The sequence below is a fragment of the Hippopotamus amphibius genome, chromosome 1, assembly GCF_030028045.1.
Source record: "Hippopotamus amphibius kiboko isolate mHipAmp2 chromosome 1, mHipAmp2.hap2, whole genome shotgun sequence".
In the NCBI taxonomy this organism is placed as follows: Eukaryota; Metazoa; Chordata; class Mammalia; order Artiodactyla; family Hippopotamidae; genus Hippopotamus; species Hippopotamus amphibius.
In genome coordinates this window covers 220,839,500-220,854,989 of record NC_080186.1, presented here as the reverse complement: position 1 = coordinate 220,854,989, position 15,490 = coordinate 220,839,500, and the positions used below count along the sequence as shown (strand labels likewise).

Below are 15,490 nucleotides of genomic sequence, written 5' to 3'. Positions count from 1 at the left end.
AGATGTCGTCCCAGACTTAAATTCAGAGCCACTCGGGTGCTGACATCAGTTCAAGAATTGTGCAAAATGAATGACACTTCCCTGCCCCCCAAATAGAAAATGCAAACACTTAAGAGCTGCTGTTCCTTTTGAAAATTGCAGTATCCTCACTTCAGGTTTACTTGCCATTTATGGAATCTGACTGCTTTTAAAATGTCACTAAAAATGTACATCAAGTTGATTGACTTTTCCAAGCTTCCACGTTCACATTCAGGCTAACGGAAAAGTCAACAAGAGACTTACTCAAATAACTAACTTTCTCCTTCCCTCTCCCTCCCAAACACACAAGACTCCCTCCCACAGAGAACACAAAGTTGTTAACTGAAGAACAAGGTAAATAATATGCTAGTCAATTTTACTGATTTTAAAGATACTGCAATTTTTATACATCTCAATGATTTTTCAACATTTTGCAGCTGTTTGGCTTTGCAGCACAGCAATTCATACACTATACTGTACAAAATTACCAGCAAGACTGGAATGATGTATTAATAGAAGGCACCATCATGCTTATTACATTACCAGAGAACAAAAATACAGTAAAGACAATTTTCACTGTACACAGCTTAAAGAAAGGAAAAGGGGGAGGAGTGTGTTGAGCAGCCAGCCATCCCTGTACTGAAGAGGGGCAGGTAGAAAAATCTTAGATATGGAGCTAGTAAATCTGGTCAAATACTCAAGACCATAGCATTTGAAGTTCTGAATTTTGTTATTTAGTTCATAGCTAAATGATTTCCTTCTGGAATATATTTGTAGTCTTGTTAAGGTTTATGTGTACACACGCTGGTCACAGCAAGCAGGTAAAAATGCCCTCATCATTTCACAAACTATGCTCTACTGGAAAAAAAGATGAAAGATTTTTTTCCCCTGTTGCCTCCTGTTGCAGATGTCAATGTTAATGAGTTCAGAGTCCATTGGCAATCAATAATAATATAGCTGTCATTTAAAAAAAAGTGCTTTTAAGAGTTATGTACTTGACTTCCCTGGTGGTGCGGTGGTTAAGAATCCGCCTGCCAGTGCAGGGGACACACCTCTTCCTTGGTCCTGGAAGATCCCACATGCCTCGGGGCAACTGAACCCTTTTGTCACAGCTACTGAGCCTGTGCTCTAGAGCCCATGAGCCACAACTACTGGAGCCTGTGTGCCTAGAGCCCGTGCTTTGCAACAAGAGAAGCCACTGCAATGAGAAGCCTGAGCACTGCAACCAAGAGTAGCCCCCACACACAGCTAGAGAAAGCCCATGGGCAGCAACAAAGACCCAACACAGCCAATTAATTAATTAAATAGATGAACGGATTAAAAAAAAAAAAGATCCCACATGCCGCAACTAAACATGCCTCAAGGAAGATCAAGCATGCTGCAACTAACACCCAGTGCAGCCAAAATAAATAAATATTTTTTAAAAAACCCAAAACCAAAAAAAACAAGTATGGAGAAAGTCTCCACCAAACTAGAGTGCAAGGAAATGTTTCTGTACTGATACATAATAAGTGAAGTCACATTCAACTGATAAAGCAGCAAGAGTACTATAAATGTTACATTATAATCAAATTTTAAAACCTCAGTTTTTGGGCTTCCCTGGCAGTCCCGTGGTTAAGACTGTGCTTCCAATGCAGGGGACTCGGGTTCAATCCCTGGTCAGGAAACTAAGATCCTACATGCCAAGCAGTGTAGCCAAAAAATAAAATTAAAAAAAAAAATTTCAATTTTCCCAGGCAAATGGTCCAATAGTAGGCTACCTGTGATCTTTTGATGTGTATTAGCTAATTAGGGCTATGTAAAAGGTTTCTGTTTGGTTTTAAGCAGCAAAAGGAAAAGCCTGTAGTAACTTTAAATCTCTCTGGAATTTATAGGAAAGTGCATTTGAGCAACTTATAGTCATTCTTCTTTTCTCAGTGATATTTTCATGACTTGGCCATCTGTAAAGACAATATATTCCAATATGTGATTACTATATAGCAAGTAGTACTTTTGTAAAGTTGTAGGAAGCAGTTTAATAAATATTGTTACTCAATGTGATCTAATGGAAAACCACGACTGACAATTCCCTAGAAATAATTTTTCAGTTGAATTTTGTTTTTTTTAAAAAAGGTTCTCATCACCAAAGGCAATTAACAATTTACCTAAAGAATCATGTTGAAGTTAAAAATCAAATGCTTAAATCAGCTAACGAATACACCGGATTTCTCTGTATTATTCCTTACAATTGAATATGAATTTATAATTATTTCAAAATTAAAAAGTTTAATTAAAAAATCAAATGATTTGAATAATGATTTCAATTAAGTGCCCTAAAAATTAATCAAAAACATTGTTTTGGATTTAAATTATTTAATAACTTTTATTATTTAAAAAATTTTTAATTTATTTTTGGCTGTTTTGGGTCTTCATTGCTGTGCATGGCCTTTCTCTAGTTGGGGCAAGCAGGGGCTGCTCTTCGTTGCAGTGCGTAGGCTTCTCATTGCGGTGGCTTCTCTTGTTGCGGAGCACTGGCTTTAGGTACCCCAGCTTCTGTAGTTGCAGCATTCGGGCTCAAGAGCATAGGCTCAGTAGCTGTGGTGCACGGGCTTAGTTGCTCCTCAGCATGTGGGATCTTCCTGGGCCAGGGATCAAACTCATATCCCCTGCATTGGCAGGAAGACTGCGCCACCAGGGAAGTTCCTGCATTTAAATTTTAATGATTAATTATAACCTAGAGATCTTCCTTACCCTAATATCTATGTTCTTTCAAAGATGGTAGTTTTCTCTAGATTTTTAAGAATTAACTTTTATCATTATATTTTAATTAATTAATTGTTTATTTTGCCATGCCTCGAGGTATGTGGGATTTTAGTTCCCTGACCAGGGATAGAACCTGCGCCCCCTGCATTGGAAGCACGGAATCTTCACCACTGGACTGGCAGGGAAGTCCCAAGAATTAACTTTTTAAAAGTCCAAAGTCATTCCTCTACACAGGACATTTTAAATATGGAAATTATTCATTTTTAAAAAAAGGAAATAAAGGGGGACTTCCCTGATGGTCCAGTGATTGGGACTCCTTGCTTCCGCTGCAGGGGGAGAAGGTTCAACCCCTGGTTGTGGAACCAGAATTCTGCATGCCATGCAGCACAGCCAAAAAAAAAAAAAGAGGAAATAAAGGATATGGCTTAAAGCATAACAAGCTCTCTTTGTACTCAAGGCTTATCACTCTGTAAAGAAATTCTGGAGATAGAATTACAGAAATCAGACCCACAAAGAATTTTTGTCGTACAATCAGACTTCTTCATTATACCTCTTATTAGAATGGAAATTAAGCTGTTGTAATCCTTTTGCCCTTGTGATCACCATCATATAAAGTTTTGAAGACTAAAGATAACTCCAAAAACAAACAGCTTTACTTTAACTGAAAATCTGTGTTAATATGAAGATACATCAGGCTAAAAAACTTCATGTTTGCCTCATTCCTATTAGAGACACTTAGGATTCCATCCTATTTATGGGTGGTACCATTGGTAAGTGACCTATTACAAGATCACCAGAACCATCATTAAGATATTAGGTGAATTCTTGAAGATCTGGCCACTCATGTAGTGGTAGACATAATAGATGATCAGTAAAAACCTGTTGAATTGCATGATGTGAAAAAGTAAGTATTTGAATAATACTCTAAAGTGACCTTATTTATCACTTCAATGGAATTTTAATTCTTTTTGCAATAATTATGCATATTTTTTTCAGAACAGAACAAGGTCTCAAACCTCAGTTTCTTTAAGTTAATGTATTTCCAAATTTAAAATCATCAAGTCACAAATTTTTGATGAGTCTCAGAACAGACTAAAATTGGCAAATATATATAGTAAAGGCAGTGGATCAGCCAGTAAAAAGCTAGCATGAAAATTAAAAGACAAAAGTAGTTAAAGTAACTATAACCACAATTAGTAGTTAAGTAATGCACAAAATAAAAAGATGTAAAATATGTCAAAAACATAAAACTGGATGTGGAGAAAAGGGAACACTGTACACCGTTGGTGGGTATGTAAATTGGTGTAGCCACTGTAGAAAACACCATGGAGGATCCTCGGAAAACTAAAAACGGAAACACCATATGATCCAGCAATTCCACTCCTGGGTATTTGAAGGAAACAAAAACACTAATTTGAAAAGATTCATGCACCCAATGTTCACAGCAGCATTATTTACAACAGCCAAGATATGGAAGCAATCTAAGTGTCCATCAACAGATGAATGGGTAAAGAAGATGTGGTATGTATATATGTATATATGCACACACACACACAATTAAATACTACTCAGCCATAAAAAAGAATTAAATTTTGCCATTTGCAACAACATGGGTGGACTTGGAGGATATTACGCTTAGTGAAGTAAGTCAGACAGAGAAAGACAAATACTGTATGTTATCATTTATATGTGGAATCTAAAAAATAAAGCAAATTAGTGAATATAACAGAAAAGAAGCAGACTCACAGATATAGAGAATGAACTATTGGGTACCAGTAGGGAGAGGGAAGGAGGGAGGGGCAAGATAGAGGTAGGGCATTAAGAGGTACAAACTACTATGTATAAAAGACATAAGCTACAAGGATATATTATAAAGGGAATATAGCCAATAATTTATACAGCACAGGGACTATAGCCAATAATTTATAACTATTAATGGCATATAATCTTTAAAAATTGTGAATAACTATATTGTACACCTGAAACTTATATAATATTGTAACTAAACTATACTGCAATTAAAAAAAAACACACACAAAAACATAGGGACTTCCCTGATGGTCCAGTGGGTAAGACTCTGCACTCCCAATGCAGGGGGCCTGGGTTCGATCCCTGGTCAGGGAACTAGATCTGACATGTATGCCACAACTAAGAAGCCTGCATGCTGCAACTAAAGATCCCATGTGCTGCAACTAAGACCCAGAGCAGTCAAAATAAATAAATAAATAATAATTTTTTAAAAATTAGATGCCTTAGAGGACTGGGACAGGGAGGGTGGGGGGGACTCGAGGGAGGGTGGGGGGGGAGTCAAGGGAGGGAGGGAATACGGGGATATGTGTATAAAAACAGATGATTGAACTTGGTGTACCCCCCCAAAAATAGAAATTAAAAAAAAAAACCCATAAAACATAGGGAGTAAAAATGTAATGCTTTTAGAATGTGTTCAAACTCAACCACAAATCAAAAACTTACAATAGATACACAAACAATAATGAAAAAATATAACAAATATAACATTAAGAAAATCATCAAACTCTAAGGAAGAGATCAAGAGGAAAAGAAGGGAACAGTGAAGAACTACAAAAACAACCAGAACAATTAACAAAATGGCAGTAAGCACATACCTATCATTTATCACTTTAAATGTAAATGGACTACAGACAGAGGGTGGCTGAACTGATTTTAAAAAAGAGCAATGTAGTGCTTGCTTCAGCAGCACATATACTGAAAAAGACCAATGTATATGTTGCCAAGAAGAGGCTGACTTCAGATCTAAAGACACACAGACTGACAGTGAAGAGATGGGAAAAGATATTCCATGCAAATGGAAACAAAAAGAAAGCTGTGGTAGCAATACACATATAAAACAAAACAGACTTTAAATAAAGACTGTAGTAAGAGACTGACAAGGACATTACATAATGATAAAGGGGTCAATTCTAGAAGAGGATGTAAAATTCATAAATGTTTATGCACCCAACACAGGGGCACCTAAATACATAAAGCAAATATTGGCATAAAGGAAGAAATTGCCAGTAATACAATAATAGCAGGGGACTTTCATATCCCCCTTATATCAGATGGATAGATTATCCAGACAGAAAATCAATAAGGAAATACTGACTTTAAACTGCAACATATGGAGACTAAACAACATGTTTCTAAACCACCAGTGGCTCAATGAAAAAATCAAAGAGGAAATTAAAAAATACCTTAGGACAAATGAAAATGGAAACACAATTTCCCAAAATCTATGGCATGCAGCAATAGCAGTTCTAAGAGGGTAGCTCATAGCAATACAGACCAACCTCAAGAAACAAGAAAAAATCTCAAATACACAATCTAACTTTACATCTCAAGGAACTAGAAAAAGAACAAAGACCAAATTTAGTAGGAGGAAGGAAATAATAAAGATCAGAGCAGGAATAAATGAAATAGAGACTAAAATATCAATAGAAAAGATCAACGAAACTAACAGCTGGTTCTCTGAAAAGATAAAGAAAATTAATAAACCTTTAGCAAGACTCATCGAGAAAAAGAGAGCGCCCAAATAAAATCAGAAATGAAAGGGGAGAAGTTTGCAATCAATACCACAGAAATACAAAGAATCATGAGACTACCACAAACAGTTATATGCTAACAAATTGGACCACATAGAAGAAATGGATAAATTCCTAGATACACAGTCTTCCAAGAATGAATTAGAAAGAAACAGAAAATCCGAACAGACTAATTACTAGTAATGAAATTGAATCAGTAACCAAAAAACTGCCAACAAACAGAAGTCCAGGATCAGAAAGCTTCACAGGTAAATTCTACCACACATTTAAATAACAGTTAATTAATACCTACCCTTCTGAAACTCTTCCAAAAAATGGAAGAGGAAGGAGTGCTTCCAAACTCATTCTACGAGGTCAGCATTACCCCGATACCAAAACCAGACAAAGACACTATAAAAAAAAAAAAAGGAAATTATAGGCCGATACCACTGATGAACAAAGATGCAAGAATCTTCAACAAAATGTTAGCAAACCAAATTCAACAATACATTTAAAGGATCACACACTGTAACCAAGTGGGATTTATCCCAGGGATGCAAGAGTGGTTCAATATCTACAGATCCATCAATGTTATACACCACATTAACAAACTGCAGAATAAAAATCATATAAATAGATGCAGAAAAAGATTTTGATAAAATTCAACATCCATTTATGATAAAAACTTTAAACAAAGGGGATATAGAGGGAACGTACCTCAACATAATTAAGGTCATATATGACAAACCCACAGTTAACTTCATACACAATAGTGAAAAGCTGAAAGCTTTTCCTCTAAAATCGCGAACAAGACAAGGACACCCACTCTTGCCACTTTTATTCAACATAGTTAGACATCCTAGGCACAGCAATAAGATACAGAAACAAAAGTCATTCAAATTGGACAGGAAGAAATAAAACTGTCACTATTTGCAGATGACATGATACTATATATAGAAAACCTTAAAACATGCCACCAAAAAACCATTCAAACTAAAAAATAAATTTAGTATAATTTCAGGATACAAAGTGAATATACAGAAATCTATTGCATTTTTATATCTTAATAATGTAACAGGCTTCCCTGGTGGTGCAGTGGTTAAGAATCTGCCTGCTATTGCAGGGGACACAGGTTCGAGCCCCGGTCTGGGACGATCCCACATGCCATGGAGCAACTAAGCCCATGCACCACAACTACTGAGCCTGCACTCTAGAGCCCTCGAGCTACAACTACTGAGCCTATGTGCCACAGCTACCGAATCCCGTGTGCCTAGAACCCGTGCTCTGCAACAAGAGAAGCCACTACAATGAGAAGCCTGCACCCTACAACGAAGAGTAGCCCCCATTTGCCACAACCAGAGAAAGCCCGTGTGCAGCAACAAAGACCCAATGCAGCCAAAAAATAAAATAAGTTTATAAAAAAAAATGTAACTGTCAGAGAAATTAAGAAAACAATCCACTTAGAATTGCATCAAAAAGAATAAAATATTGTATCTAGGAATTAATTTGCTCAAGGAGGTGAAAGACCTGTGCTCTGAAAACTGTAAAACACTGATGAACGAAATTGCAGACAACTCAAATAAATGGAAAGATATTCTGTGCTCATGGAATGGAAGAATTATTATTGCAAAATGTCCATACCACCCAAAGCAATCTACAGATTTGATGCAATCTCTTATCAAAATACCCACTGCGTTTTTCACAGAACCACAACAAATCTTATCCTCAAATAGCCAAAGCAATCTTGAGAAAGAACAAACCTGGAGGTATCACGTTCCCTGATTTCAAACCATGACTACGCTACAATCATTAAAACGATATGGTACTGGCACAAAAACAGACATATAGATCAAGTGAGCAAAATAGCCCAGAAATGAACCCACACTTATATGGTCAATTAATCCACAACAAAGGTAGCAAGAATACAAAATGGGGAAAAGACAGTCTCTTCAATAAATGGCAGTGGGAAAACTGTACAGTTATGTGCAAAAGAATGAAACTAGACAACTTCTTTACACCATGTACAAAAGTAAACTCAAAATAGATTAAAGACAAATATAAGACACGAAACCACAAAACTCCTAGAAGAAAACACAGGCAGTATGTATGCTCTTTCACATCAGCATTAGCAATATTTTTGTGGATCCGTCCCCTCAGACAAAGGCAATAAAAGCAAAAATAAACAAACAGGACTACATCAAACTAAAAAGGTTTTGCATGGCAAAGGAAACCATCAACAAAACGAAAAGGCAGGGACTTCCCTGTTGGCACAGTGGTTAAGACTGTGCTTGCAACGCAGGGGGCCCAGGTTTGATCCCTGGTAAGGGAACTCAATCCCACATGCATGCGGAAACTGAGTTTGCATGCTGCAACTAAGAAGCCTGCCTGCCGCAACAAAGACCTGGCACAACCAAATAAAAATAAATAAATAGATAAATAACAACAAAAACAAAAAGGCAGCATCCTGAATGGGAGAAGATATTTGCAAATGATATGTCCAATAAGGGGTTAATATTTTATATATATATATATATATATATATATATATATATATAAAAGAAAAACATATAGAGAACTTATACAACTCAATATATATAAAAAAAGAAATAATCTAATTAAAAAATGGGCAGAGGACCTGAATAGACATTTTACCAGAGAAGAAATACAGATGGCCAACCGGTGCATGAAAAGATGCCCAACACCATTTATCATCAGGGAAATGCAAATCAAAACCACAATGAGGTATCACCACAAACTTCTCAGAATGACTTTTATGAAAAAGAAAGAACAAGTATAGGTAAGGATATGGAGAAAAGGGAACTCTTGTTTTAGTGCTGGGAATGTAAATTGGTTCAGTATGAAGGTTCCTCAAAAACTTAAAAATATGTGAAGAAAACACACACTAACTTGAAAAGTTTTACCTGCCCCTATGTTCACTGCAGCACTTGCAACAGCCAAGATATGGAAGCAACCTAACTGTCCCTTGAGAGATGAATGGATAAAGGAGATGTGGTGTATATATACACATATACCACAGAGTATTACTCAGCAATAAAAAAAGAATGAAATCTTACCATTTGTGACAAGACATTTGTGACAAATCTTACATTTGTGAATGGACAGAGAGGGTATTACTATGCTAAACGAAATAAGCCAGACAAAGACAAATATCATATGGTTTCACTTACATGTGGAATCTAAAAAACCAAACAAATGAACAAACATAACAAAACAGAAACAAACTCACAGGTACTGCAAACAAACTGGTGTTACCAGAGGGGAGGAAAGTGGGGAAACAGGTGAAACAAGGGAAGAAGATTGAGAGATACAAATTTAGCTATAAAATTAAAAAATCACAGGGACACAATGTACCGCATAGGGAATACAGTCAATAATATTACAGTGACTTTTTGTGGTGATGGATGCTAACTAGACACTTTGTAACATATAAAAACACGGAATCACTGTGTTGCACACCTGAAACTAATACTGTAAGTCAATTACACTTCAATTAAAAAAATAAACATTAACATATCCATAAAAAAAAAAAGGCACTCTTAGAACACAAAGAGTGAATCCTAATGTAAACTCCCTACTTTGGATGATAATGATGTGTCAATGTAGGTTTGTCAGTTACAACAAAAGCACCACTCAGAGGATGTTCCTAATGGGGAGGCTATGCATGAGTAGGGCCAGGGGGTATGTGAGAAATGGAAATTTTGTTGCGACCCTAATTTTGCTCTAAAAAAATAAGTCTATTTAAAAAAAGGCACTTATTGCAGAAAATCTTAAAGCTGTAAGTAGAACTCTGAGATTTCATTTAGTTGACATTCATTTAGTTGCTATTCCAAGTGGTTGGTACTGTTTTGTAAATTCTTCAAGCAAACCAGTTGATTACAAAGCAAAATCAGACATATCTTAAATTCTATTATACAACAAAGTTGACTTTAAAGATCTACTTTAGCAAAGTTAATGACCACGATTCTCGATTTATATACGAGATCCTATTACCTGATCATATTACCTCTCTAATAAGTTATATAAATGCTCTCTGCTGATAACAAATAATGTTCACCAATATGTCACAGGCATGGTTAGTGTTTTATTCTTTGAAGAATGGTTCTGAAACATCACACTGAGTCAGGCTGAAAGGAAAAGTTTAAAATAGTTTTATAAGGATATAACATATGTACTGACTGTTCACTCTACAAAATCTTGATCACAGAGCTTATGATACACCTAGTTAGCAGTAGCACCCAGGTTTTCCAAATAGTCATCATTTTTCTCTTGTCTGCATAGACTTCTTCTCATTGGCTGCCTTCTGCTTTTGTTGCATGATCTCAGAGTCCCTATAAGAGGGGAAAACGCTGTAAGTCGTTACAGAAAAACTGATTCTATGTTCTCACTTGTTTTCTATAATAATCCATTCAGTATATTAGAAGACAATTTAAAAAGAAGATACAAACTTCCATATCTTTCCAGTTTCATGGATGGAGATAGAATGGGAAGGCAAAGAATGGAAAAGCTTTGAAGTCAGATCTTATTTTGAATACAGTTTGTACTGTTGTCATGACCTTGGGTAAATAACCTCCAAGCCTTCTCAAAACTAGAGTAATACATATGAGGGCTGTTCTGAGGAACAGATATACATGTATATGCATGTGTGTGTGTGTACATACATAGACACACACATATACACACCATTTGACATGAGGCAGCTATATGCAGAAATAATGGCAATTATTTCTTGGCATGGTTGTCAACAAAGTTAATTCACTATAAATTTTTTCGTGAAAGAAGGGGCATTTCAGAAGTCCTCTAGATATCCTAAGTGGTACCCAGGATTAGGACACGCATGTTATTAAGCAATTCAGTTTCTTACAATCTGAAAGCCAAATAGCTAGTGATGAAAAATGGATTACACTAAAGAAAAGCAGGATATTCATGGCATTTTCTTAACCCTTTGTGTCTCTGGTTGAACCTCCACACACTGTAAACTAAAACCAGACTACCTGGGCTGGACGGTCCATGAGCCCATATTAAAAATATATTAAATGCCTATGTATTCAGCAGCTACTATGTGCCAGGCACTTTGCTGGCTCTGGATTAAGTCCCACAACAACTTTGAGTTATTGTCCCTATGTTTTAGATTTTAAAAAAAGTTAAATGCTTAGAGCTAAATAATTTGCCCCAAATCACATAAAAACCAAGGCCTGTCCAATTTCAAAGCCCAGGCTTTTTTCTATGTTGTTGTTGCATATATTTAGTACTAGATTTTAACTCAGGATGAGTGGTTCTGTCCATGTCAGTAAGACATTTCTGTGAAGCCAATAGCAAAAACAAGGAATGAGAACGAAGGAAAAACAAGACAACTACAAAAACAAAAAAACAAAAAAGAGGTATCCTGGATAAAAACAGTAATAGTTACTTTCTGTTTGTAACCAAACTCTGCTGTGCTTGCTGTATGACCTTAGTAATATATCTGAAGTTCAGAGCCTCAGTCTCTCATTGCACGCACTGGGGCTAATACCACTTTTCAGGATTGTGATGAATAGAGGTAATAAATATAGAGCACGTAGCACAGAGCTTTGTAAGTAGTAGGCAGTCATTAAGCAGTGGCTATCACTGAGCCAAGCTATACTAGGTTTCCCAATAAAAATACTATTTCAGGGTTACTAATCTGTATCATTCCACTGATTGGTTCACTTTTATTCCAATGTAGGTAAATAAATTTAAAACAAAACTAATCACTTTACAAATAAATGTCATAGAAAGACAGTGTGAAGTGATAATTAAGGGATCAACCTCATTAGACTCTGACTGCGTATCAGAATCACCTGGGGAGCCTTTAAAATCAAGTTTCCCTTAAGTATAATAAAATTTACCTAGACAACCTGTTTTTTTTGTTTTTTGTTTTGTTTTTTTCTGGCCACAGTGGCATGTGGGATCTTAGTTCCCGGACCAGGGATTGAGTACAGAGTCCTAACCACTGGACCGCCAAGGAATTCCCCAGAGCACCTTTTAAAGTCCAACCCCAGACCAATTAAATCAGGACCGGGTGTAAGGCAGAGGCTTGAGCAGATGTCAACATTTCCCAGGTGGTTCTGATGTGCATGCAGCCAGGCTTGAGGACCACAGAGCAGTCACAATGAAGCCTGTGTAGTCAATTATTCACCTGACTGCCAAGTCACATGGAAAACCAAGTTTGATTTTAGAATAAAATTAAATTTGGCTAACTTTTTTTTAGAAACATGAATTTAAAAAAAAATTATTTATTTACTTATTTATTTACTTATTTATTTATTTATTTATATATGGTATGTGGAATCTTAGTTCCCTGACCAGGGATTGAACCCATGCCTCCTGCAGTGGAAGCATGGAATCTTTTTTTTTTTTCCTTTTAAAGATTTTTTTTCATGTGAACCAATTTTTTTTTCATGTGAACCATTTTTAAAGTCTTTATTGAATTTGTTCCTATATAGCTTCTGTTTTATGTTTTTTGGGCCACAAGGTATGTGAAATCTTAGCTCCCTGACCAGGGATTGAACCTGCACCCTCTACATTAACCACTGGACTGCCAGGAAAGTCCCTGCCATTTTTTTTTTTTTTTTAAACTTAAGCTGTGACCTCAAAGTATTTCTTTTTTTTTTTTTAATAAATTTATTTATTTATTGGCTGCATTGGGTCTTTGTTGCTGCTCATGGGCTTTCTCTAGTTGCGGCAAGTGGGGGGCTACTCTTCATTGTGGTGTGTGGGCTCCTCATTGCCGTGGCTTCTCTTGCTGTGGAGCACACGCTCTAGGTGCTTGGGCTTCAGTAGTTGCAGCACATGGGCTCAATAGTTGTGGCTCATGGGCTCTAGAGCACAGGCTCAGTAGTTGTGGCTCACGGGCTTAGTTGCTCCATGGCATGTGGGATCTTCCTGGAGCAGGGCTTGAACCCATGTCCCCTGCATTGGCAGGTGCATTCTTAACCACTGTGCCACCTAGGAAGTCCCTCAAAGTATTTCAGTAGTAGTTTTATATTATTTGTCACTCATAGTCATATGTCAAGGCTGTTTACCTGCATTCTCTCCAATCCAATGGAGCTTCAGAAGTCAATATAGCTATGTATACTTTGTGAAGAGTTATCAGTATAATTGGTGACCTGTCATCCAGACTAGTTATGGGTAGGATGTCTGCTTTGAAAACATTTATCTTTAGCATCTAACAATGCTTTGACATAGAAGCTAAATGAAATTCTTATGGTTGTGGTGGAGTTCCATGAGATGTTGCATGAGATTCTCTGCAAGACAAATTATAGCTTGAGAGCTTCAAATTCTTCATCCACGGGTGGGATAATGGCTACCCCGTATAGCTGTAGTATGCCTGGCACACAACAGATACGCAGCTGTTACCCCTTCCTGCAGGTTAGGTCTCATTCTACTCAAGATTTAAAAACTGCTTTCCATTCTCCAAAATGAAAACTTCTGTGACTTAAGAATTCCTTTAGTATCACTTACCTCTGTTTCCTCTGAGATGTGGTCAAGCTATCCTCTTTTCTTTTTCCCTTACTAATTTCCTGGGATTTCTTCATGTTTTTCTGGCGGGCAACTTCTCGTTGATTTCCACCTACAAAGAGAAACAGTCCTGTTATTTTTCCATCTCCAAAATTAACAATGCCATTCTAAGGCTCTTATCTAAATGCATCTTAAGTGTGCTTTTTAAGAGATAAGCCAGCAGAGTACTGCACTGAATGGTGTTCCGGGATCCGACAACAAGGAGGAAGCTTAAAGGTAAACACTTAAAGTCTTAACAGTATCATCATACCAGTTAAGGTGTTCACTGGCTAGAAATACCTGATCTCTTAAAAGAGGCATTCCAATCATCTGTCTACACGGGCCAATATTCCAAAATAAGTTCTGGCTTTTGAGAGGGATGGGTGGAGAGAAAAAGATACACCACAGGTCACACTTGGCACAAGCTGGCCCATCATAATTCAACTGCTAAGCAAGCAAATACGGATGCTTGTAAAACAGTACCTTCTAGGGCCAAACAAAAGAACTAGGGAGGAGACTGAGAGCTCCCAGTTCTTACACCTCACGACTTTTAAGTGCCAGCTATAAACCACCTCCAGACCAGGATCCCTCCTGGGGCTGCCATCTCCACACACCTCACCTCCGCAGAGGTGTTCCTAACCATGTAAACTCGCACCCTTGGGGCAGGCACCTGCCCGACCTTTCAGGCGGGACCGCAGCCAACCATCCCTCTCCCTCTGCTGATGAAACACCGGGTCCCCACCGCGCCGGACCGAAGGGGGTGTCACCAGCCGGCCCCCGCCTACGCGCCCGCCGCGCCTTGGAGCTCGACTTCCTCGCCGGACACTCCCCGCCGCTTCCCCCACCCGTCCGCACACTCACGGGCCATGCTGACCGCCGGACCGAGCCTGGAAGAGAGCGACTCGGAAAAGCAACGACTGGCTCGCGCGCTCCGCGCCGGTCCCCACCCGTCGGTCTGGAAGACGGAGCCGGCGCCCGCGCTCCGCGGGGACACGCCTGTGCTCGCTCGACGGCCCCGCCCACCGCGACCCCACGACGGCAGCCGGCACGGCGGGGGAGCCACTGCGCGTGCGCAGCCGGGAGGGCGGGGCTGTGCGGGCAGGGGTCCCGGAGCCGCCCCTCAGACGGCGGTAGTGCCCCCCCGGGGGCGTCTCCCGTGCAAGCTTCGCGGAGACCAGAAAGGGGGTCCTGTGTCTGAGAGAGGGATAGGCGTGTGTGGATTTTCCCCTCTGTGTATCGGGCACTGGGGCTTGACCAGGCCACAGATGTTGGTAACGACGTTAAATGCGACTGCAATATCTAACTTTTCGACGAAGAACGTTAGCTTTTTTTTTCATCACGTTGATGAGGCGGGAAGGGGAGAAAGGGGACAGAACAGGTTGAGGATTCACTGTCAAAGGCAGTGGTAGCCTTTTACATATTTTCCTTCTTTATTCACGCACCAAGCCTGCAAGGTAGGCTTCACTGTTCTCATTTTACGAAAGGGGCGACTGAGACTTAGACCAAGAAGCACTGACCTGATAATAGGCAGGGACTGCTAGAAGTGAGATTCAAATTTAAAACGGACTCTCGAATCTGTTCATTTCCCGTTTGATCCCAGTACGTGTGTAACGATCGGCAGTACTTTAGGAGTTCCGTGGCTCTATGCTTGGCTT

The 15,490-nt window shown here is 38.6% G+C and overlaps 1 protein-coding gene and 1 non-coding gene across 2 annotated transcripts; one reads left to right on the top strand and one right to left on the bottom strand.

Moving 5' to 3' along the window:
- Nucleotides 1-4,811: 4,811 nt before the first annotated feature.
- On the top strand, nucleotides 4,812-4,884 carry TRNAG-CCC (transfer RNA glycine (anticodon CCC)). The gene has a single exon. It is a non-coding gene; the product is annotated as a tRNA-Gly (tRNA).
- Nucleotides 4,885-10,381: 5,497 nt separating this feature from the next.
- On the bottom strand, nucleotides 10,382-14,845 carry LOC130831438 (small EDRK-rich factor 1). Its single transcript, XM_057699586.1, has 3 exons — nucleotides 14,697-14,845; nucleotides 13,800-13,908; nucleotides 10,382-10,648 (listed from the first exon to the last, which is right to left on the bottom strand). The coding sequence occupies exons 1-3, from the start codon at nucleotides 14,701-14,703 to the stop codon at nucleotides 10,576-10,578; spliced, it is 189 nt and encodes a 62-aa protein (XP_057555569.1). The 5' UTR covers nucleotides 14,704-14,845; the 3' UTR covers nucleotides 10,382-10,575.
- Nucleotides 14,846-15,490: the final 645 nt, after the last annotated feature.